The sequence below is a fragment of the Agelaius phoeniceus genome, chromosome 1 (assembly GCF_051311805.1).
Source record: "Agelaius phoeniceus isolate bAgePho1 chromosome 1, bAgePho1.hap1, whole genome shotgun sequence".
Taxonomy (NCBI): Eukaryota; Metazoa; Chordata; class Aves; order Passeriformes; family Icteridae; genus Agelaius; species Agelaius phoeniceus.
In genome coordinates, this window is record NC_135265.1 from 87,197,550 (window position 1) to 87,221,436 (window position 23,887).

At 38.4% G+C, this 23,887-nt stretch overlaps 1 protein-coding gene across 5 annotated transcripts in view; it reads left to right on the plus strand.

The window, feature by feature from the left end:
- Window positions 1-23,887, plus strand: part of FHOD3 (formin homology 2 domain containing 3) — a 376,643-nt gene that overhangs the window by 183,663 nt on the left and 169,093 nt on the right. For all 5 annotated transcript variants that reach the window (XM_077182716.1, XM_077182714.1, XM_077182715.1 and 2 more), the window contains exon 5: window positions 2,772-2,877. In XM_077182716.1, the coding sequence (XP_077038831.1) occupies window positions 2,772-2,877 (106 nt within the window). The remainder of the gene's footprint in view (window positions 1-2,771; window positions 2,878-23,887) is intronic.

The window sequence follows — 23,887 nt, forward strand, 5'->3', positions numbered from 1 at the left end:
GCAATATATCTCCTTTCAGTTTAGGGTGACTCTATGACTTCATTGCTTTGAAAGAGTTCCAGAAGACAGACCTCAAAATTTGCTTTGAAAAGGTCCATATTAAAAAATAAATAATTAAATAACTAACTAGACAAATAAATAAATACCATCAGCATAAACCCAGATTTTTTCCTTGATTTATTTTGACAATCAAATGCTAATTTCTAATTTTTCCCCAGGTGATGCACTAATATGTATTCACTATTTAAGATTATGGGAAAACATCCTAAAGTTACAGTGGGTGTTTCAGTGTTGATCTTTCACTGAATGTCAGCAGCCCTTAATTGCTAAAGGCAATTAAAAAAATTATTTTGTTTTTTGGGTTCAATCTGGAAGACTCTAAGACTGAACTAATGTTAACTTCTCTGCTATATAGACTTTTTTTTTTGATTCATCCAAATGTCATTTATTTTTCCCAAAAAGGTATTTTAGATCTATTAATAAAAGTCAGAATCTGCCACAGACCACAGTTATTCCTACTTTTTGCAGTTTTTCCAATGTTCTTTATTTCACTATGTGTCAATCCAGAATAGATTCCTTTTTTGCTCAGTTCAAGGACTATGCAAACACACTTGATGCAAAATGAAAATATATGCTCAAGTTTCAAGAAAAGACATTTTAAGAAAAAGGAAATGTTTTTGAACTAGGATAACATTATCATCCAGAAAAGAATTGTGATTATTTCACTCAATAATTAGATATATTTTATATATATATATATATATATATATATTTAAGAGAAACATATATATATTGTTTCTCTTAAATTAGACAATTTGTTACCATTACACATAGCCTTAGTTTACCTGAAATCTTAATATACTTTACATTAAGGTTAGGAGATTGCATAGATGTGTTTCCTCCCTTGAGTTTGAAGAGAAACTGCATTCAAAATTGTTAAAGAAGAGGAAATTATTCAGGTATTTTGAGTTAAAAACACCATCTAACAAAGGGATACTTGAGAGGGAGCACTCACCTGATAGTGAAAATGAATAGAGGAAATTTGTCTTCATGAAATTGTAGGCTTGCATCTGTAGTGCCTTGGTTTGACATGTGATTTTGTAAACTTCTTAGCTTTCCAGAAAACACTATTAAGGCTTATATCTAGCTACTGGGAAAAAAAATAGCACTCCTAAAAGATAAAACATTGAGACTAAGAAATAAGAACAATTTTTAGCTCAAGGGTGCACATGCAGGGGTGAATTTTATCTTATGTATTTTGGGCTTTTACATCCTTTCACCAAGACATGGGGTATGATTGCATGCTTTCACTTTGTGTACTTTTGTACTTTATTTAAAGGATAAATCGCCTTTATGATGTGATAAATTTGTGTATCTGTACATGACTGTATAAGATTTTTCAAATTGTTTTAACAAATTTGACAAGCTAAAACATGAAATGTATTTTTTTCTCATAATTTCTAAAATTCTCACAAACTGCTAGATCACCTTCCAGTTATTAATATCCCCTTTGGTTAGACTGTAGGAATTATGTAAATTAACTCTGGTGAAAGAAGGAAATTCATAGTAAATAAACCATCCAGCTGAAAGAAACTTGCAGTAAGTGAAATGTCTCACTAAAATAGTGCTTGATTATTTGATTTCTCTTGGCAGTTTGCTAAGTGTTTGCCATGAATTCAAAAATAACTCTCAGCAAATTTACTGTACAGATCTTGGGTTCTTGGAGCTGCATTATTGGAAAGCTGGAATTTGTCTGTTACGCTCTTATGTATGAAAGCATAAATTAAGATTATTTAGAAGAAGGCAGTCGGCAACTGAGAATTACTCAGTCTGCAGAGTAATTCTCTCCCATTAATACCTTTAATTGGTCTTGTATCTAATTTGCATGGCTAATTCATTAAGGGCTGTTTAATCCAGCTCTTAGTAGCTTCTTATTTGTCTGCATGAGCCTTCTGTAAGAACAGACAAGCTTTAGATGTGGTGCTCTGTAGTCCCTTGACACAGTAGTTTTGACTGTAAGGCTCAGGAAACCCCTCCACTCCCTGGTGTCACTGTGTTATGGGATCATTCTGCTTACCTGAGGAAAGACAGGTAAGCAGAATGATCCCATAATAACCCCATATTTTTTCATGATGATGAAAAAATAGTGAGTCACTTTAGCAAGCATAAACTCCTGTGAAATTTCGTATTTGCTGTTTTCCATCACAGTGTAGGCATATTGTCTACTAATGCTCTTATCTTTAACACTTTACTTTCCCATTCTAAATATAATTAATTAATATTATGTTAAGGTAATAAATATAATATTACATTGCAGTAAAACCAGTTTTAAAGTTTTGCTGCACACAGCTAGAATACTGAAACTGGAATTATGCTAAGGAATAGAGATGCTGTTCTCTTGTTGATCCTGACACTTTAGGGCTTTTATGATATTTTTAATGTGGTATGATGAGAGATTTGGTATTGTGTAGAATGTCTGGAAGACTTCAGTGAAAAAAAGGAAAAGTCATATTTTGCAGATTTTAATTTTCTGTAGTTTACTGAAAGGTTAAGCCATGTTTTTTCTTGCTTTGCACTGATGTATTTCATTCTGATTTTAAAACTCAAAATTTTGCTTTTGGTCCTCTGTGTAACAACTTTCATATCAACTTGCTTACAACATGTGAAACATAAAATCAGTGTTGCAGGCATGCATTTGTATTTTACATTATGATATAATCTGTTTCTTTGTCTTTCAAAAATCTAATTCAGCTTTTTTTCTCCTGTGACAGGATGACAAGGACTTGGTTCATGAGTTTGTTGTTGCTGAAGGTCTGACCTGCTTAATCAAAGTGGGAGCAGAAGCTGACCAGAATTATCAGAACTACATCCTGAGAGGTAAAGGAAATGCATCCAAAAGTTGGTTTTATTGCTTGGAAGCTCTCACAGGTCTGCAGCAAATTGCTGTGTAAAGTGTCTTTGAACTTGCTTCTGTTTGGTCCTGATTCTTTCACATTGTGCAAGAAAGCTAAGGGAAGATTAATGTTCACCACTGAGCAGAATGAACTGGAATATTTGGAATTGTAATATTCTCCCCGTTGTTCACCTTTTCTTGTAGATTACACTGCAGATCTCCAATTCTAGGAAAGAAAAGGCATTCTAAAGCCTTTACTGGATAACTGTGTCAGAGGGCACAGAACTAACTAAGTGGAGTGTGGAGTGTGGTCATCTTTTCAAAGGAGCTGCTGTGAGCAGGTTGGACTGTTCTGAACAGGAGGAGTTCTGTGAGCTGTGTTTCTCTCCTTTCTTGCAGTGATGGGTGGCTGTTGACCTCCCAAGCAGCATGGAGGGTTTTCTCCATGCTGCTTAGACAATTGAAAAGTACCAGAGAAAGAGAGAAGGGCAGCACCTAGACTGCTCCATCACCCTGTTGGGAGAAGTATTTTCTTATTTCTTTTCTTATTTCATTTCCCAGACTGGAGCATCATTGGTATCTCTTGGATATCATGCAGTATTTATGGAATAGACTAGGAGAAAGTCACACCTTAAGGGGTCAGTTGGCTGGAAACCATTTTAAGCCATCTGGCATTTTGGAGTTAAACAGGTAACGAGAGGTTAATGTTCTGTTCTTTGTGCTTAAAAGATACCTGGCAAAGGTGGGGTTTGGAGAGAGATTTGGAAAAGGTGTGCTATGTGATTAGAAAGCTGATTTCCTCTGTTGTGGGGCAAATGGATGCATGTGTTTTTCATCTAGCCAGGGAACCTGGGCTGTATGTTTGGAGAGTTTCTTCAGTATTGAAGGGGAGAACAGTCACTCCAAGGGATTTTTGCTGCTGGATGATCTCATAGTAAATGGAGGCTGATTATGAATACATAGTTGTGGTAGATTGCTCATTTGAGTTTTCTTAGACTGACGTATTTAGCTGTATTTAAAAATGTCACTTTGATGTATTTAACTGCTAAAACCCAAACTACATTTTGAGGGGCAAAAAACCCCCCGAAAAACAACAAAAATAAGTAGAAGGATTTTGTAAGAACCAGAAATGCTGAATTATGGAAAGCAAGTATTCAAATAGTAAGTGGAGTTTCATGCAAAGACATTGAAGATAAGACCAGGTTTGGAGGTGTAAAAGAAACAAACCAGTACTACAGGAATTATGTTCTATGTCAGTAGCTGTGCAGTCACATAAAAGTACTTGAATAGAAGACAAGGACACAGAAACATGTGCAATTCAAAGTTTCTGGGAGAAAACTGGCCATAGATGATCTCGGAAAATTCAGACTGGAAGCAAAATAAAAGTGCTGTATGGGACATTCTGGCCCTCAGTCTAGGAGCCTTCCCATTCTCCTTCCCTTCCCATACACTAATGCATCCAGCATTCAAGGAGATCTAATGGTCTTTTTCTTATGGTGGCTTTCAAGAGCCTGGTTTCCATGATCTAAAATTAGAAATTTTTACGTGAATTCAATGAATGATAAAACAGAGACTTAGTGTCAGTGTCCATGGCATCATACAAATGCAACTGCAAACTCACCTTGTTGCATTGGTTATTAACAAGTGATTACAGCTTGTTCAAAATGAATGTAACAAAACAACATTAACAATAACAAAAACTAACTATGTAGAAGTATGTCATAAAGGTAAAAACATTATTTTAGGAAAATGCTTTTAGGGATTGGTAACTTCTGAAACCATGTATTTTTTTTCTCTACATTGCTGCTGTGTGAAGCTGAAGTTTCTGTCTGGGTAGTGTATCCTAGTATCCTTTACAATAATACAGTTTCTTCTGTGTGATGTGGGCTCATTTCAGTTTTGGTCTTGATTGTCTTTCAGGAATTTCAAAGGTTGTTACACCTCCAAAATTATGTCAGGTGGTTTGCAGTTCCAGGAGGCAGCATGTACTTTCTGAATAGGTTTGTGTGTGCAAGGAGATAAAGATAGATTTGGAAGTACGGTATAGCCAAACAATCTTATCCGGATACATTGAGGAGGGTGCTGAAAAGAAGCATTAAAAACACCATGTAAGAGTGTTTCTGGTATATTATTTCTGGAAGATCGTAGTGATTGGTTAGGTTGTTTCGTTGTTTTTTGGGTTGGGTTTTTTTTGGTGGCAGTTGTGTGTACCTATTGCAGTGCTGCATTTTACAAAACCTGGAGTACTGGTAAATAGGTGAATAAATTTTACTGAATGTACATCACTGTTAGCACAGACATGGGTCCTGTAAGCTCTAAGATTAGTGTTAAGTAGTGGAGATTTGAGAAGTAAAAAGTCTTTTTTTAGAGATTTTTTGCCTTCCTGCTGTGTTGTCCTTGTTCTGCAGACCCTTTTGGAGTGGAATATTCTCCTTATTTTCATTGCATTTAGCCTAAATCATAAATAGATGGGATTTCTCCTAAGTTCCATATTCTGGCATTTCTCCAGCATCTTTGGTGTCATTCGCTCTTTTCCTGTGGCAGTTCTAACTCAGCCACTTGTGACAGTAAGTGGTAGCCTTAGGCATAGCATAACCTTGTTAGCTTCAAGGACTCACTTACATGAGATTGTCCATCATCTTTACTGAGCAATTTCCCAGTGTTTCATATCAACTTGTTTGCCTGCACTCATCAAGAAATAGCTGTGTACCTTGGAGGGAAAATAGGCTGTAAATACACGTATGCTTAAGGGCTGTAGGTGTTTCAGTGAGTTCTAGGTACAAGTTGTTTCTTGAGGATATTATTTTCCTTTTTCCAAAAGACTGCATTGTTTCAGTCTAATATTTCCTGGCTGTGAATTTCTACTTAGGGGTTTTGACTTGGTTCAAGTCAGACTGAGCTGCCAAAAATTATTAAATACGAGTCATGAAAATTTTAGTTACTTTGGTGGGTAAGTGAAGAGAAGGTAAGTGGATTTTGCATACAATGTTGAGAAATCCAGAGAGTTTATTGTTGAGTGCTAAGGAAGAACTGTTTATTTCTGCTCGGGTCCCTGAACTAGGGCTGTTTGACTGTATCTTTCCCAAAGTATTCCCTTCTGTCAGCACGTAACCTATAGACTGGAAACCAGCAGTAGCCAGTCTTCTCTCGAGGGTTTCTTTTAAAAAAGACTGGCTTAGGAAACAGCTTTTGATCCTCCTTATTGAACAGTTCTTAAAACGAAATTTATTCTCTAATGTTCCTTTTAATTATTATGGCCATTTAAAGAAACTGTGTTTTGAGGGACTTTCCCCCCCCCACCGCCCCTTCCTCCATGGAAACATGCTTGTTTTCCTTTTGTTCTTTCTTCACTCTTCCATTTTTTCCAAAACGATCCACAAGGATGAAGAACTTCATTGGATAACACTGAAGTTAAAACTTTCTGTCCCAGTTACAAGATTGCAGTATGCTGGATGTTACCTAAATATTCAAAACCAGATAGGAATGGGTTAAAGGTAATGAAAATATCCATTACTGATGAGGATTAATATAAACCTTATTGTAATTTTGAAGATTCTTTGGATATAATTTTGAGATCATCTGTTCCTTGCACAGAATGAGAAAGCAACACATGAAATGCCATGGTAGCCTTCATGTTTTCTGATAATTTGGCCAGTGCTGTTGGGAAGGTGAGGAATAAAAAAACCAGCTTGTGCAGACCATGGCTTAATTCTTTTAAAGATATACTGAATAAATAAGCTATGAGTTTCAGGGATGGCTTTGCTGGCCCTGTGATGTAAGTTCTGCCTGGTGAGGTCCTGTGCTGTCTGTCCCTCAGATCAAATGAGAAGGTTGTCAAAAGGTCATCCAGCCTCGTTTGTAGAGTCTAATTGTGTACTTGGGTCCATATTTGGCTGCTTATGGATTCAGATCAGTTTTTAGAAGTGTCCATAATTAGATGAAAGCTAGATATTGTTCTTGTGGTCTGAAAGCACAAGCCAAATGTTCAGTCTGAGCAGGCAAAGGCCTTGACCTTGCTGTAAGGTCTAAGGAGTAAGGCTGAGGAAAAAATAGGACAGCAGTCATAGCAGACTAGTCATACAGTGCTTGTACTGGACTATGCTTGAATCAAATTCAGCTTTTGGATGCAGCTCTCTGATTTAGTGAGAGCCGCGTGCTTATATGGAGAATAAGAATTTGAGTGTCAAGTCTGGATGAGAGATGGTTTCAATTAAAGAAGAAATAAAGAAAAGCAAGTGCGTAGAGGAGCCTAGGAGTTATGATTTGAGGTAATATTTGTGCTTTAAGTTAACCACTCTCCTGTAAATCCCTAAACCATTACTGTAACCTAAAATTAAAGATAATTAGAATCCTTAAAATATTTAGGTTGAAAAAGGCCTTCAATATCATCGAGTTCAACCATTAACCTAGCACTGCCAAATCCACCATGAAACCATGGCCCTAAGCACCATGTCTGCACATCCTTTAGTAACTCCAAGGACAGTATAGTCAAAACTTCAATAATTTAGACTTAATTCCATAATCTGAGCAGAACACTAGATTGCAGTAGACCATTTTCCTGTCACAGACTCTCTGCACTTCTGATAAAGTGCTAAAGTCCTGTGTGTTTCTACAGATATTGGTGCAAGCACAGAAGATATTGGTAATGGTCCTGGGTAATGGATATTACATACTCTGAGGGACAGTGACATACCATTTAAGAGGATTAAAGGTTGATAAATTCATGCACAAAGTCAACAGCATCTTCAGTCTGATAGAACAGCACCTTTATTATTATTATGCCCTACAATTTTTTCCTTATAAATAGTAAATGTAGTTTGTTTTGGAATTGCATTTGTACAAGAATGCTTTTATCTTCATGCAGATAGAATGAGTATATAATATGCTCTTTTTTTTTCCTTTTTTTTCTTTTTTTTTTCTGTGTTTTGCAAGACTTTTTGGGGCTTCTAAGTAATTTTATGAGGGGCTTTTACCAGAAAAGTTCTATATGAGTCCTAAAATGTAAATAAAAAAGAACTGAGCATCTTAAAACACTAAAATCACACGTGAAACATAACTCCAAGGCACATTTTGATCTTTGTTACATGCTTAAATTATGAGGGATCCATTAAAACATTTTCCTTCAGTTTTCCTGGTTCCTGCAATTTGTACAGATGTGAACTGCCAGTGATGGAGAAGTTCCCAAGAGGAGCAGTGACTTCCCAAGGTAGAGAAATGGGAACTGGGGAGCCTGAAACTTTCCAATCCTCCACTGAGGCATAAGAATGGGGCAATATTTTGATTCCTCACCTGTCTACCTGGTAAATGGGAGCCAACCTTTGCAAAGGATGGATGAAGAGAGAAAGAGTGTAGCTGTATCACAGTAGTTACCCTTTTAGTAACCTCAGCTCCCTACTGCAGCAAGGTGATTCTAAATTTGTATTTTGCATGTTCTTTCAATTATACAGTACAATGCAGCTGACAACAATAAAAAATGGAAAGAAATTACTGTAAGAGCTACTAGGTTGTAAAGCAGAAAGTGACTTTGCTGTTGGAATTAGGAGATGCTGAGCTCTTTGACAGGGTGGTTTGACATGCAGAGGAGCCACCAGAGTCAGTCAGAACCACAGATGGATGCCCATGAAGGGGGTCAGGCTTTCCAAACTAACAGTCAAACAGCTGAAACACTGACATGTACCAAAGCCACCAACAGTTATGCCTATTTATAAAGCCAGAGGTATGCAATCCTACCTGCATGCCAAGTTTGGAACCAAAGGCTGTGCTGCATATTCTGGGAAATCAGATTAAATTCCTGAAACGAGTCAGTGCTGGTTGGTAAAAGACCATCTGGTTACTGTCTGTCACCAGGACACCGTGTGTGCCCAAAGGCGTCAAGGAGCTAGAGGAAGTCGAAGGTGAGGATGAAGTTTTGCAAGCTGGCAGTGGAAGCTGCTGCTGATAACCCTTTCATTCTGAAAGCCAGGCATGAAGTTATCAGCAAGCTGGTGGCATTTCTGCATTAAGCCAACTGCTACTAGGAATGCTTGGGGTTTGTAAGTGTGCTCTCTGTAACACAGGGATGTTCTGCTTCCAGGAATTGGCTGGCTGTTTTTATCAAAAAGACCTCTTGTTATTTACAAGGACATGAATGTTTCCAGTGCTCTTGAACTTTCCTCCCTCAGCCTGATAAATTATGGGTTTTTTGCATTAAAGGTTAGGTATTACAAAGCATTTAGCATAGAGAAGCATGTTCTACTGCAGTAAATGTCTATATGGGAAGCAGGGGTTGTGTAAATAACAAAGGAAATAGAAATAAAGTCTGTGAGAGGCTATTTCTATCCTAAATAGACGTGTCTTGCTGGTTGGTACTGCAGCAATAAAACAGATGGTAGTAATGTAAGTTCAGTAGGGAAAAGGGAGCTAATACTCAATATTCCATATCTTTGAAATATTTCTGTTTTAGTGTGAACTAGAGAACTGTTAAAGTTTTCCAGCTGTAGAGAAGTATCCCAGCCCCAAGTAAATAGGAATAAACAGCACTTGATTTGGTTTACCTTTGTATTTCTTTCTTTTCTCTTAGCCTTCAGTGTGAAAGTATCCATATGCAATTGTGAAGTTCCTATATATGTCTCTACGTATTCAAGTTGTTTTCTTATGTGCAGTACTTTAAAAGGATGTAAACTTCTCACTCTCTCTCAAAGTACCTGCTGTAACAGCCTGAACTTTAAAGACAAACTGAGTGCCTGTAGCTTGATTACTTGGGAGTGTTTCTTCTGAGAGATTTGCTGGCTCAGTCTCCCAGTAAATTCAGTTCTTTGGCCTTTCAGAAATCTTATCAGAATTGGACACTTGTCCTGTGGGCATTTCAAAATTCATGTCCTTCAATTTTATGCTGCACATCAGACCACAGTTCCTGTGGAACCATACCAACAGATGACAACTCCACCTGGAAGTTGTTATGCCCACATAGTACAGGGCAGCTCCACATGGAGATACAACTTAGATTTCCTACCACCACTCCAAAAAAATCTGCAAAATAAAAGACACCAAACCAGGCCCTGTGTGACCAAATTAGTAGCAGATTACTGTGTCTGGGCTAACAAGACCTGTTACTGAGCAGCATTGCTAAACTGAGATACAGCCTGGCAGGGATGCAGCCATACCATCTCCCTTTATGAAATGGACTACACTGTCAGTTTTCCATCAGCAAACTTTATAAGTACCACTTCTTGTAGTTCAGATGAAAAGTAGCAGTCCCAGAAAAATCAGACCCATATATCTGATGGATCAGTAACTCTTTCTGTTACATGTGCAGAAACCTCAAGATGTGCCTCTTCTTGAAAAGCCATGAAATGCAAAAAAATACAGATGGATTTGGCATCCAGATTCATGAACCCTTTAGATTAGAAATAATGATGTTAAGATGCTCTTTGTTATACCAGAAGAAAAGGGCACATTATACTATCACCATGATTAATAATATAAACAATAAACCTCCTTGTCTCAGTAGGTGAATCCTCTTTCACTTCTGCAAATATCTCTTTAAGACTAAATGCATTTGTTTATGTGTACAGGGATAGTTGGGAGAGCTTGACATTGGAAACCATGCAGTTTAAAAAGAGGGAAAACATCCTCTCTCCTTTCCACTCTACACTTCTAGCATTTCCTTTCTGCATTTCACATCTGCATGTTTTAAAATTATGTTTATTAAACTTGTTCTATACATGCATTACACTGAGTTCCCTACTGAATACAACCTTAGGCATTCCCTTAGTTATTGGAGCAAGCACTGCACTCTCCTTTGTCCTCCTCCTCCCTCCCTTCTCCCAGGATGTGATTGTGATGCATGATCCATCTGGAAGCAGAGCCAGATAGTCCTCGCACAGAGCATACAGTACAAATCCTCCCAGTCTGGGATGGGAATTGGCATCAAAGCAATTTTGAGTTCAAAAGTTTAACCACCCTATAGTAATTTACACATCTACAAAAAAACCTGAGCTGTTCCTTGCACCATGCATTATATGAAATGGCCTTTTATGCTGGGACTGCTGCTGAGGAGGATATAGGGTCTACATGGAATTCAGTAATAACACCACCATAAAATTATGGATTTCCCTCTTTTTTAAAGCTGACAGGGGCTGGGAGCCTTTGAGTTGCTTTCTGTCTCTATGAAAATGAATCTTCAGGTTCTGGATAATTTTTTTTATGCTTTGTGAAATTCCCATGAAATGTGACACCTCAGACTATGCAGACTCCATGTAAAATGAGGAACTGAATATGAAAAATGCACATCCTGAACTACTGAGCAAAGACTAAGTACTTGGGAAGTACTCCCAGAGGCCTTTAAAGCCATTGTGGATATTTTATGCTTTAACTACTCAAACTTCATGAACAAGCCTTGAAAACAATGTACTGATTCCAACTGGTTATGAGCATATTACAGAGTGTTTCTGCCTTTTTGTAGTAATATTGTAGCCCAAAAGTAGAGAAGGATAAAATGTGCAGAAAAGTAAAGACATTCATAAACCAGCACAAACATGAATAATTACACAAAGTACATGGCTGCTGGTAATTTCACTATAAATTATTTGCATTGAATATATGCACATAAAACATGTTAAAATATCAGTGGGAAATAGAGTTTGATTATTCTTATTTCGAGATTAGAGACTTTCACAGCTATTTGAGATGGTAGTTGCTAGACTGCCACACAGAGTGCTCCATCCTGATATATAATCAGGGAAAATTAAAGACTTTAAATGAGAATTGGAAGAGGTGGAGTCAAATGTGTAAGATAATTGACAGGTTCTGGCTTCTATTCCATGAAGGTGATTATTGTGTGATATAAGGACCTGACAAAAATGAAGTTCTTCAGATATCTTTGGAGTTAATTTCCATATCAAGATACATTCTTTTAAGTCACATATTAGCTCTGTGTGTCTGGAATCCTTGCAATTGTGCATGAGTATGGATTTCTATCAATCATGTTCTCATAGGTACAATCAGAAGCTGGACCAGTGAACTGTAAACTCTTAAAATACTTATTTTCATTACTGTTAGGCAGTGACCTGCTTTTAAGTCTATGATCACTACTGCATCAAATACTAAGAAACTGTAGATCATTGAAGAACTTAAAAGCTAAGCCATGGGACTTGCATGTATTAGCATGGTATTAATTATTAACTGATCATAAGTGCTGTGCTCATACATATGTGTCTAAGAAAAACTGTAGAATGCTTGTAGGCTGATGGCAGTGAAGGATAATCTTAGTGAACACATGGGAGTAATAATGTTTCTGTTTCTGCTGTGGAGGGTTTCTGCTTGCCTGTTCTTCTGGGCAGCCCAAAGAAGCATGGATGGAGCAGCACGTGCCCCTCAGGAAAGCAGAACTAACAAATGAATACATGGGTTGAATGAGATAGTGAAACTTTTTGCTACTTTATAGTGAAGTGTAAGGGCCAGCTTACCTTCTGCCAGCCTTCTACTTCCTATCCTCCTCCTCTGCCATCTCCACCTCCTTCCATACACAGGACTGGAGACACTGAGGGTGGCATTATTCGAGTGAGGAGAGTAGAGTGGGGGCTGGCATCCCCCCATGCCCCACATGTGTGTGAAGCTGTCAGTGGGTGCACAGGCAGGGGCTGAGCAGACTGGGTAAGGCAGCAAATTCAAGGTGCCATGTAAAGGCAGACAGGATATTGTCTTCCCTTTGCAAGCCAGAAGGAGAAGAGTTGTACTTGGGGCTCCCTGCCTGCAGTGGGGAGAAGCAGAGGTTTATCCCATTCCTACAGTTTTACACAAAGTGGGGTTTGGTACACTACTTATTAATTGTGACATGATTTCTTTCTCTCCATATTGCCTGACAATAAGGATTTTTTTTTTTTTTTCTGTTTTCAGTGTGTGAGGCATTTCCAGCTTTTTCCATTTAAATTCTTGGCACTAAAGCTGATGGTGTCATGCCAAAAGAGAAGACTATGCCTACCTCCTGCACTCAAGCAATACAGGATCACTGGCCTGCACTAGCTGCTAAAAATACAGTTCCTCTGTTGTTTAGGGTGTGTCTTTCAGTAATTTATCGCTTTGAGGTTTCTTCCCAGTCAATTTAGTGAAGAGAGTTTACTGATATAGGTGCTATGTAAAAAAAGCCTTTTTTTTTCCTTTGCCTCTTTAATTTGTTTACAGCTAGAAAACAAATATTCTTCTGTCCTCTGACCTTATAAGTGCTTTGGGTTCCCTGAAGTTAAGAAACACTAAAAATACTGTTGTGTGCTGTGAGGAGTGCCATCAAATGGCTCTTGGCTTGAGTCACTGAAGTGCTACTCAGGATATGCTGTGTCTGTTCTGTGTTTTAACTAAGTTTATTTAAATGACAGGTGGGGTCTTGAAGAATTTCTGCCAATACTGGGCAATATCCCGTTTCCTCTTACTTAACCTTCCTCCTTCAATATGTTATCACCAGCATAGACAAGGCTCTCAACTCCCTCTTGCTTTCTCTGTCCCTCTGCAATTCCCTTCTTCAGAGACACCTCTGTGATTTATAAACGTATGCCCCAAATTGGCTTTGGGTGCAGCAGGGTTGCACAGCACTTACTCCTGATGAGCATCAGGTCTCTGTAGTGACAAGGGTCCCTATCTGCAGACTTACATCCCAGCTGTTCCCAGTCTCAGCACCCTTCCCCTGGCATGCAGGGAGCAGTCTTAGGAGAAGACACTGTTTCTTCACTCAGGAAAAATCCACTCACTGAGCAGAAATTCTGGTTTTAAATCTGCAACTTCTGAACACAGTTTCCACATTCCCAAAATTCCGTAGTGGGTCACCATAAGCTTTCTTTACTATTTGGGTGAATATCAATAATGGAAACATTGACTGTAATGTGTATATATATATATATTGGTTGCTAAGGATATTTTTTTATATTTGCTTGTGATAAATATTTTTGGGGTTTTTTTTTCCCTAAAATGATTATGGACAAATGCACAAAGAATACTGTTAAGGCTGATAAACAAAACTCTTGAAAATTAAAAATGCCTATCTGAGCTTTCTTTGCAGACATGCCTGCCCCCTTTGTGTGTCAGTTGATTCAGCCTTTCATGGCACAGTGGTACAGCTTTTTCCCTCAGCTGCTCTGCTTCAGCCAATGAGCACCATCACACCTGTGCACTTACTGAACACCTTTTAAATAGCTGCTCTTATCAGCAGTCTTTCCCCAGGCTTTTCAATTATTTCATGCTATGCAAACTCTCTTATAAAACGTTTGTTTTCCTCATGCATGATTCTGTGTTTTGTCACTAGATGTTATCCAAGAGCTCAAAGGGCAGCATTATCTTTTTTGTGGCAGATAAGGAAATGAGGCACTTGAAAACACATTCTGAATTCAGAAAGACTCAGTAACTGAGTTATGGTTTGGAGCTTGTCCTTGGGCTGGTTTTTCAAAGTTGATGTGGTATTTTCTGTTTATTCCTTTTTTTATTGTTACTCTTAGCACTTCTTTTCCTATTCAGACTCTTGTCCAGTCTGTCCTAATTTTCTTTCTCGGATCTATTTCTATTTTATGCTTTTCACATCACTTTCCTTTAACCTCCGTCAGTCTGTCAGTTTATTTACGTCATCAATCCATTCAACAATATTCATAAATTCATTTACATTATTTTCCTCATCAGTTTAAGCTGTTTTAAATGCCTTTTCTTCCCATCAAATCTTTCCACCTCTGCACTGTTTGTCCTGGGTTCTGACACCACAGCTGTGTTTGTGTGATGGGGTAATGAACTTGACAAAGGAATGTGTTCATCTGAAAAATAGGTATGAAAAGGTTGTTACATTGTTATTGTTTTGGATTTTTTTATAGTACTGTTGAGTTACTTGTTCCACTTCTTAATGTTGGGACACAAACTCCTGTGCCAGAAAAACCCTGATTTTGATCTGAGTCAAACAAATAAGGGAGAGTGTTGTGGTGCCACTATCAATGATCCAGTCAAGCTTCAGTATCTTATCTTCTGTACATTTCTTTCCTCAACGTCACTCACATCAGCCCTAATCTGTGTGTTTCCTCCAGCCAAATAGCCGTTAGTCTTTCCCATTATTTTCCTCATTAATCCCAGTCACTTCTTTTTCACAATCTCTTTTCATAACTCTCAGACACTCATTGGGTATTCTGTCAGAGTTTCTCCCTCTTTCATTTCCTTGAACATCTCTAGGTTTGTATTTTGTTTCCTTCTGCATTCAGATGAGAATTCCTCTTATCATCTGAGTAAGAAGGTAGTTCTTTAAAACAAAACAAAAACTTTCAAAAGCTGCTACTCTTTCTTTGATTGCCTTGGCCTTCCTTGGAGGGCAGCAGCTGGGAGCATTATGGGGATATTTTGAGCTTCAAGAATTGAGAGATTTCAGCTTATTGTATATATTCAGTAGAGGCTGTTACAAGTGTCAAACAGCTATTTCAAAACCTTATAATCACACAAAGTTTGGGCACATTTTAATGTTTTCTGTATGAACTTTTTTACTGACATGAGGTTATAGCTTTTCTGAGTTTTCCAAAGAGCTCAAATTCCCAAAATATTCATCTTTCTGAAAATATTATCAGTAGTATTTTCAATTCCAGTGATAAGTTCTCTTCCTCCTTTTTTTCCTGCCTTTTAGAAACCCACCCCAAATGTAAAAAGTGTTGGAAATTTTCCATGAAAAAAAGAAAATGTTGTAATTCAAGCACCACAGGGAAAGTTTCAGTTCAAACCTAAAACTTGAGGAAATTAGGGACAGCTAAACCCTGGAGTGTTTTCATGGAACTAACAGACTATTTTAGAAGCAAGCAGACTGTCCCATATGAAGGATGCCGTCAATTTCTGTATCATGAGGCTGATGGCTCACTTCAAATGTTGAAAATATGTAGGAAACTCTTGCTTTATTGGCTACAATGGTGCAATGGCTTGTGTTGCTTTACTCTGGTCTTTAGCTGTAGTAATGTGATTTAATGGGGTGACTACTGAATCAGTTACACTGAGAGAGTAATTGTTTGGATTTTGCCTACAAAGAACTGACCTTTGTTTTTTTGGTTTTTTTTTAATTTAGTGTTTTAATGTTGAATTCTTGTGTAGTATCTTCATCATGAATTAGTAGAGCAAGACCTGATGGAGAAGTAAATGTTTATCAGAAATGTGTGCTGGAATCTTGCCTTTATATCAATCCTTTGGAATATATAATGAAAGTTAAAGATGTAGGAAGTATAAAATAATTTCTTTTTGTGGGGCATAGAATGTAAGAAAATAAAGATGGTGCAGAAGGTAATCTCACCCCTGAGGAGATGCAGCTGTACTAATCACCAAAGATTAGGAACAAGCCTGTCCTTAACAGGCCACAGCTGTGTCTACTAAGGATGAGTGCTATAAAAGAGTGGGTTAGCTGGTTGAGAGGAGAGAGCTGGAGTTTGTTGGCTGTGCTGTGAGGGCAAAGGAGTCAGTGCTGTGAGGAGTTGCCCATGAGAAATCACTAAGAAGGTATGGGAGCTTTGCAATAAAAGGACAACACCTTTTAGTTATATTACAGGATCAAATTCATCTCATCTAATTCCAGTTACCTTGTCTCAAGTAGTTAGGTGGACTCCTTGAGCAGGAAAGAACCCAGTACGTACTTGTGACTGAATTAGATTTGGTCCTTGATTAGTAGTTTGTTTCATATCTCTGGTTATCTTTTGTTTCTCAGGTTTTTTCAAATGAAGTCATGAGTCTGTGTCTGAACTTATAGAGTAGCATGGAAAGTCTTGAGTATTTGATGTGATTTGTTTCATTTTAACTGGAACTCTTCCCCAAGTCCAGTTGTGGGAACTCGGCTGAAACCACTTTGGATCTGTAGGCTTCCTCAGTTCTGACAGAAAACCCATTGGTGGTGGAGAGTCTCAGTGAGTATTGGTGGTCATTTCCCTCAAACAATGAGTCTAATCTGTCTCTCCTTGAAGAGGTTGAATAAGCTGGTATGTCGTTACCTTTAAGAAAAATATTTGTTTTTCAGTGACTTCCATTGTATTTGGTATGTATTTGGAGACTGGATGAGATGAGGAAAGAGACACAAACCCCTGTCTTCTGCTCCTGAGCTTGAAAATCAGAGAGCATAGACACCTGCGCTTCATCTTTTCAGGCTTTAGAAATTCTGATGCTGTGACATGATTGTTGTTGCAGTTAATAGGTGTAGACAGCACTATAGTCAAAAACTACGGCACCATTATGTATTTAGTGGGTGTAATGGTTCCCTGAATCACCTAATTAAAGGGCAAGACTATCCCTTTGATTTTAAGGGCTCAGGAAGACTGAGCTCCTGTATTTGATGTCCAGGTTATACACTGTGAATGTCACCTTTCCCTAGGTCTCTCTAGGCAAGCAGGAACAGCAATGTGTGAAAGAACATAAGATTAAGAGCCTGCTTTGTAATACTTAAGAGTAATTGGACACGCACTATAGAAACAACCACCCCTGTGTAATACATATCTTTAGCCATGCTGATTCTGAAAGAATAAGTTGGGAAGGATCTGGAAGAATAAGTTGGGAAGGACATTTGGACTACCTGCAAAATCAGATCTCCTGGATCTCTGATGAGTACATGCAACTGTTCTTGCATACTTGGGACTATCAGACCGGTTAGGACAGGGGTCTGCCTGCCCCACAGGACTTGGTCAAAAAAAGATCTGTGTTCTGTACTGTGTCCCACTGGAACTAAATGATACCCAAAGCCATGAATTGTCAAAGGCTGGGCTCACTTGCTTTCCCTGACTGGCATTCACAGATGGCAGAATTGTTATTTCAAGGGGGTTTTAGTCTCATTGCCTCAGTTGAAGAAAGACCTGAGAAGGTCTTTCAGAAGAGCAAACCTGAATCCTACTCACCAGACTATGCCAGCAAAGCCAGCTTTTTGCCAATAAAACCGCAGTGCATGTGTTCCAAACCTGACAACCAGAGAGGCTGGATGTGCCACCTAAACCCAAAGTCATTGCACACAGAGACCTGTGTTGGCCTGGAGCTCCTTATTTGAGTACCATGGACAGGGGTAGCTCAGCCACAGCCTGCTGAAGACTTGGGGCTTAACAGCCTTGTTGGAAAACACCATTGTAAGCCTTCACAGTTGGTGCCAAATCAGTTATTATTGAGTGCGTGTAAAACAGCTAAACCCTCCTGAGCCTCTTCTCACAGGCATTCCAGATTCAGTCCTCCTGTGCAATTGTTTGGTTCAGAGCTACTTAAGGCTCTTAAAATGCTGAGAGATTAGAAAAATCTACTCCTGCCTGTAGACTTGAGAAAAAACTACAGGTGTTCATGGAGTCCTCTCTTGGACTGTTTCCCAGATGTTGCTGAGAAAACCTTTTTTGAATGCCTGTGTGAGTGAATTTCAGCAAGTCATGGCCTGCACTCTTTATGTGACACTTCATTTGACCACAATGATCAACCACTGACCTTAAGCAACTTCTGTCCTCAGTGGTACTAGAACTTCATGTGACCTAACTTGTAGTGGAAGTATTGACAGCCTTTTTGCAGATGTGTATCAGAATATATTGCTTGGTTACAATTAGACAGATGTTAGGCTGTGGTTACCCACAGAGGGCTGTTCTTGGATGCATCCCCTTGCAAAGGTTGTGGCAGTAAAAAAATATGTTGGGGCTTTTGTTTAAGCTTTTTCTATCCTAAAATATTTCACTACTGGCATTCGGCATCATGCACTTGTTTCAGACAAGACCAGGTACAACATGGAGAGATAGATAGATAGATGGATGTGTATGACATATTTGAGCCAGGAAAGCAGTCTGAACTTGAGAGACTGAAGCTCCTTATTCCTCATAAGCTGTAAGGATAAAATGTGTAATGCTTAAATACTGCATGAGTACTTGAAGAATATCTAATGGTTACTCTCAAGAATCTGAAACTTCTTGATATGTGGTCAATGTGAATAAGGCAACACATATTCTTTCTTTGATTTATGGGTTCTTTCCCCATTCTGCACTTGCAGTTGTCAGGGAAACAGAGTGTTATGACTACTCTAGCCTTTGTGTGTAACTGAGGGAGAGCATGGTAAGCACCAATGCCTTAAGTTGTAAGATAAGCTCACGTAATGCTGAATTATTGGCAATAAAATGTACTGGATTCTCTGCATTTTCAGAATGACTTCTGCTTGGAAGAGGTATAATATTTCTAAGTTTTACTCTGCAGTCAAAAGACCAAGAAGCATGGAGGAGATTGTCTGCTAATGACATCACTCCAAACATGATCTTGAAGTTAAAATGTAAACAGGTTGCTGTGGAGTTACAACATAAATAGGTCACTGCATAAGGTCATGGTGCAAGAAATAATCTTTCTTCTGATTGCAAATGGCTCTTGAAAGAGCTGCTTCAGCATACAGGTACAAGGTGTGTGCATCATAACCACGTCTCTCAGTTCTGCCTTTAAATGTTGTAAACCAGGATGGTTCTTACCAGTAGTAATTTACAAAGTTTTATTTCAAAGTAGATTAAGATCTGAAGGGCTTGATTGTGCTTTTGTTGATTGTACTGACATGAATAGGAGTTAACTCTTGACATGTGTGTGAAACACAAATTTGGTCCAGAATTGTAAATAATTAAAAATAAGAGTGTTCCAAGTCTTCCATATTTGTTTGCCTTTCACTTGTACTGTTCAAGCCAACAAAAACACAGCAATCTTGATAAATATGTTCATATTGAAAAAGTCATCTTTATTTTTTCTGCATGTTGTATTGACATTTACTGGCAATTTTTCTTTTCAGAAGAAGCCATGAAGCACAAGAGCTTTTTTATATAGGTTCTCTGAAGTTTGTTAAAAATAATCAGGATAATGCCATGCTGCTTTAGCTGAAGAGCTTATTTTTCAATTGTATTCTTTCATGTTTATTTAAAGGGGTTTTTTAAGTCTTTAGATTAAAACAGATTTCTGTGTTATCCTGTGAGAACCCAAACACATTACTATACATGATGAAAATCCAGTAGATGTCTTATTATATACAATACATAGGACTATGATTTCTCTAAATATAGTGATTATTTTCATTTGGCATTTCTGGTTTTCTCCCAACTCTTGTGTTCACGACGAGAACCACATTGCATTTGAGGCCTTTTTTATATGTGCTAGCTAATAACTTGAAAGATTTTTAAATCTATATTCTTCATGCTGCTAATGAAGAACATAGCATGCTATATTTTTTGGAAATTCTGGGGGGTTTTTTTGTCTTATTTTCCCCATCAAATGAAATTCAGAGAGCTTTTAGGCAGAGAAAAGAAAATTTCAGTTTTTAATTTCCTCTTCTTGATGATTCACATCTTCTTTACATCACCATTACTGCCAGCAGATAAGATCCAGCAAATCAAAATCATAGAGACAGCTTTGCTTTTGCAAAGCAATATTTCCACTGTAACAGGCATTAAGCTTTCCTTTGGCATCTCTTTGCAACAGTGGAGGCTATTATATATGTCTGTCAGTGAGAAGACGGCCTCTGCTGCCTCTACTCCAGCTGGAAGAACATAGGGAAAGCATTAGTTTGCTGTTCCAAAAAAGCAGAACAAAATGTCATTCCCTCCCTGTCCTTCTGCACTATTGCTGTCTATTCCCATATTTCACACCATCCACTCCACTCATCTAGACTGTGTTAAATTCACTGGTTTCCTATTAATTTGTTGGATCTGAAATTCTTTCAGTTCTTGATCCATTTATTCATGGGCGTGCATAAACAAATATAGCAGTACGAATTTAAGTGGCTCCCTTGAGTGGGAGAGGGAAAACATCTTCCAGTAATGGCATTGGCTATTTCAGAGTGCAAGTGGAATTCTTGCTCCAGTGACTTGTCTGAGACAACTTTGGTTTCTTTCTGCTGTTACTGGCTTGGGGGTTGCTTTCAAGTAAGGCACTTTTGACTCTAGCTCATTCAATCTGACCATCTGTAAAACCTTATGCTAATATATTCCCTTTTTCTAATTTTTTTTTTTTTTAAGTTTGTAGGCAAAATTATATGTCCACAGTATTCTGTCAAACATGCATAGAAAACACACTCAACATGACCTGGCAATGTGTGCTTGAAGCCCAGAAAGCCAACCATGTCCTGGTCTGCATCAAAAAGAGTGTGGCCAAAAGGTCAACAGAGATGGTTCTGCCCCCTACTCTGCACTCATGAGACCTCACCTGGAGTGCTGCATCCAGCTGGAGCCCCCAACACCAGAAGGAGGTTGGCCTGGTGAATTGAGTTCAGACTAGGGCCATGGAGATGCTCGTAGGGCTGCAGCACCTCTCCTATGCAGACAGGCTGAGAGAGCTTGGGCTGTTCAGTCTGGAGAAGAGAAGGCTCTGAGGACACCTTAGAGCACCTTCCAGTACCTACCCAGTGCCCGCAAGAGAGGCATTTTTTTATGGGGACATGTAGTGATAGGACATGGGGGGAATTGCTTCAAACTGAAAGAGGGTAGATTTAGATTAGATATCAGGAAAGCATTCTTTATTGACAATGGTGAGACACTGGAACAGGTTTCCCAGAGAAATTGTGGATGTCCCATCCCTGGAATTGTTGATGGCAAGGTTAGATGGAGCTTTGAGTAACCTGGTTTAGGGGAAAGTGTCCTGCCTATGCCAGTGGGATTGGAAGATGATTTTTAAAGTCCTTTCCAACCCATACCATTCCATATTTCTAACACTTCAGGCTTCTCTCCATTGTGATCAGAACTGGTTTATGCTACTTGAGGGCAGAAGCATCAGGGCTTTCTGCTGCTGGATGAGGAGGAGGAAGCTGCAAATAGGAAGGACAGCTGGGAAGTGACCTGGGGAACTCTCTTTGCAGCTGCTGCAAAAGAGAGGGATCAGAGCAGCAGTTGGTTGCCACAGGTATTACACATGTCCAGTGATAAGTGGACCACCTTTCAACTTTGTCTCTTCATTTTGTTGCCACAGTCTAACCCAGCCTGTGTTTTTCAAAGGGAAGCAACACTCTGACTGTTTGAATCCTCTACTAGTCTGCTGCCTTCGGGACATGCTCATATTAAGGTTGTGTGGGCTTTCACTGTGTTCCTGGAGTTATTTCTCAGAAGATGCCAGAGATTTTATTAGACTGGGTAAAGAAAGGGAAGAATGTCTTAGCTGATATTTTTCTTCTCTTCTTTGGAAAAAGGAACAGAGATGAAGTATATATGCTTTTCAACACTGCACTTAGCTAAATGAAGAAGGTAAGTTCCTTAGGGCCACTGGGTGACTGACAGACTGCTCAAGAAAACTGAGACGACAAAAGCCCAGTTTTTATTCATATGTTTCAGGAGAGTAGCCAGAGAATTACTTAGGTACCTAAAGCCATACTTTGAGAGATGACTGCTAGGAAGAAATGTAAAATTCATCTAAAGCAAGCCAATGAACTTGTAAATGCTTTCAAAATAATGGCACAGTGCATAATAGGTATAATATTTGTGTTAGAGTGCATCAGAAAGGAGGGTGGTAGATATTCTCAGGAATTCATACACCTTTTTCTAAGTACTCATATGTGAAGCAGGATTATGGTTGTTACAGGTTTGCTTTCTGTTATCAGATTAAGTTATTGGTGTTGTGAGACACTAGGTTCCATTTTATTTGACATCTAACTCTTTTCAGGAGAAATAGTATTGAATGAAATCTTACTGCTCAAGGCAAAGGAAAATTGACACCCATTCTTTTGAATCCAGCTCTACTCAGGATTTTGAGATGCAAAATCCAAGGAGGGTGAAGCTCTATAGTGAATTACAGATGTCCTAGAAACTAGGAAACAAGGCAAAATGCTCTTCTTGCCATCCTTATTACCATGGCTAACCCATTCTGCCCTTGGGGTTTGAACTGCTTTGAGTTTGCCTCCTAAGAATCAGGAGATGGTGTTGTCCAGTGGGTATTCCTAATACAGTGGAAAGTCCATTGGTCCCTACCTTTTTTCTGTGTCGTTTTGTTTCATAGCCTAGTGCAGCTATCATTGTTCTGGCTGGAGAGTTGTGGACTACTTGTCCAGGGTTATATGTATGGTTGGTGTTCTCTGTGTCAGAATTGCTAAATTTATGGTCTCAAAATAAAGCTCTTGTCTAGCAGTCTTGGGTCCCCTTAAGCAAAAAGTGACTTGTAAAAATGACAGCTGATTTTCTACCTCAGACCTTTCTATTGCACATTAAAAAAGCATCCAGACTAAATTATCATGGAATTAAAATTGTGTTATTAGTGCTGTGTTCATGTTACTGTCTGTTCTGCCAGGCTTCCTACTTTGAATGAGACAGATAACGCACCACAAAATCCTGCTTTCCAGCACTGAGTGCTGATAAGTCATGCAGACTGCAACAAGCAACAATTACTTGCTATCCCATTTAGGCTTCTTTAAAGTGAGAAATTACAGGTGTTGGTCACATGTTTTCCTATGCCTTAAATTGGGTTTTGAAACTTCTTGTGGCAATTCACTCTCTTTTGCTTACTTTCTAAGACTCACATTAGTTATGACTTTGATTGGATTGACTTTTTGCTGTTCAAAATTCAGGCTATAAAGATACCTTGCATGGCAGCTCTGAAAATGAAAGCTGCAGAAGCACTGTTCTTTCACTAAATACTGTGAAATTGTTGTAAGGACTGAGTGATTTCAAATTTAACCTTGATAAACTTTGTCAAATTGGGAAGAAAAAAGAGAAAAATATTTCTACTTCATTGAAGGGAGGCTAGATTTAGGAATTTTCTTATGTTTTTTGGGTTTTACCTCTGCAGGCACTGAAATGATATTCTAGTAGGAACTGGTGGGGAAAGTGGTGTGAAACATCTCCTTTTCTTTCCACATACATCATTATCTTGGACCTTAAACAAGGCAATGTTATCTGTTGTTTGTAGCATGCATTTTGTTGTAAAAATAGAACTCTGAAACCACTGTGAAGGTCTGGGCTTTTTAAACATTATTTCTACAAAATCTTTCAAATAAACAGCAATCCTTTTAAAAGCTAATTATACACATATGAAAGCATTTATTATGAAATCACCCATTTTTTACAATATTGTAAG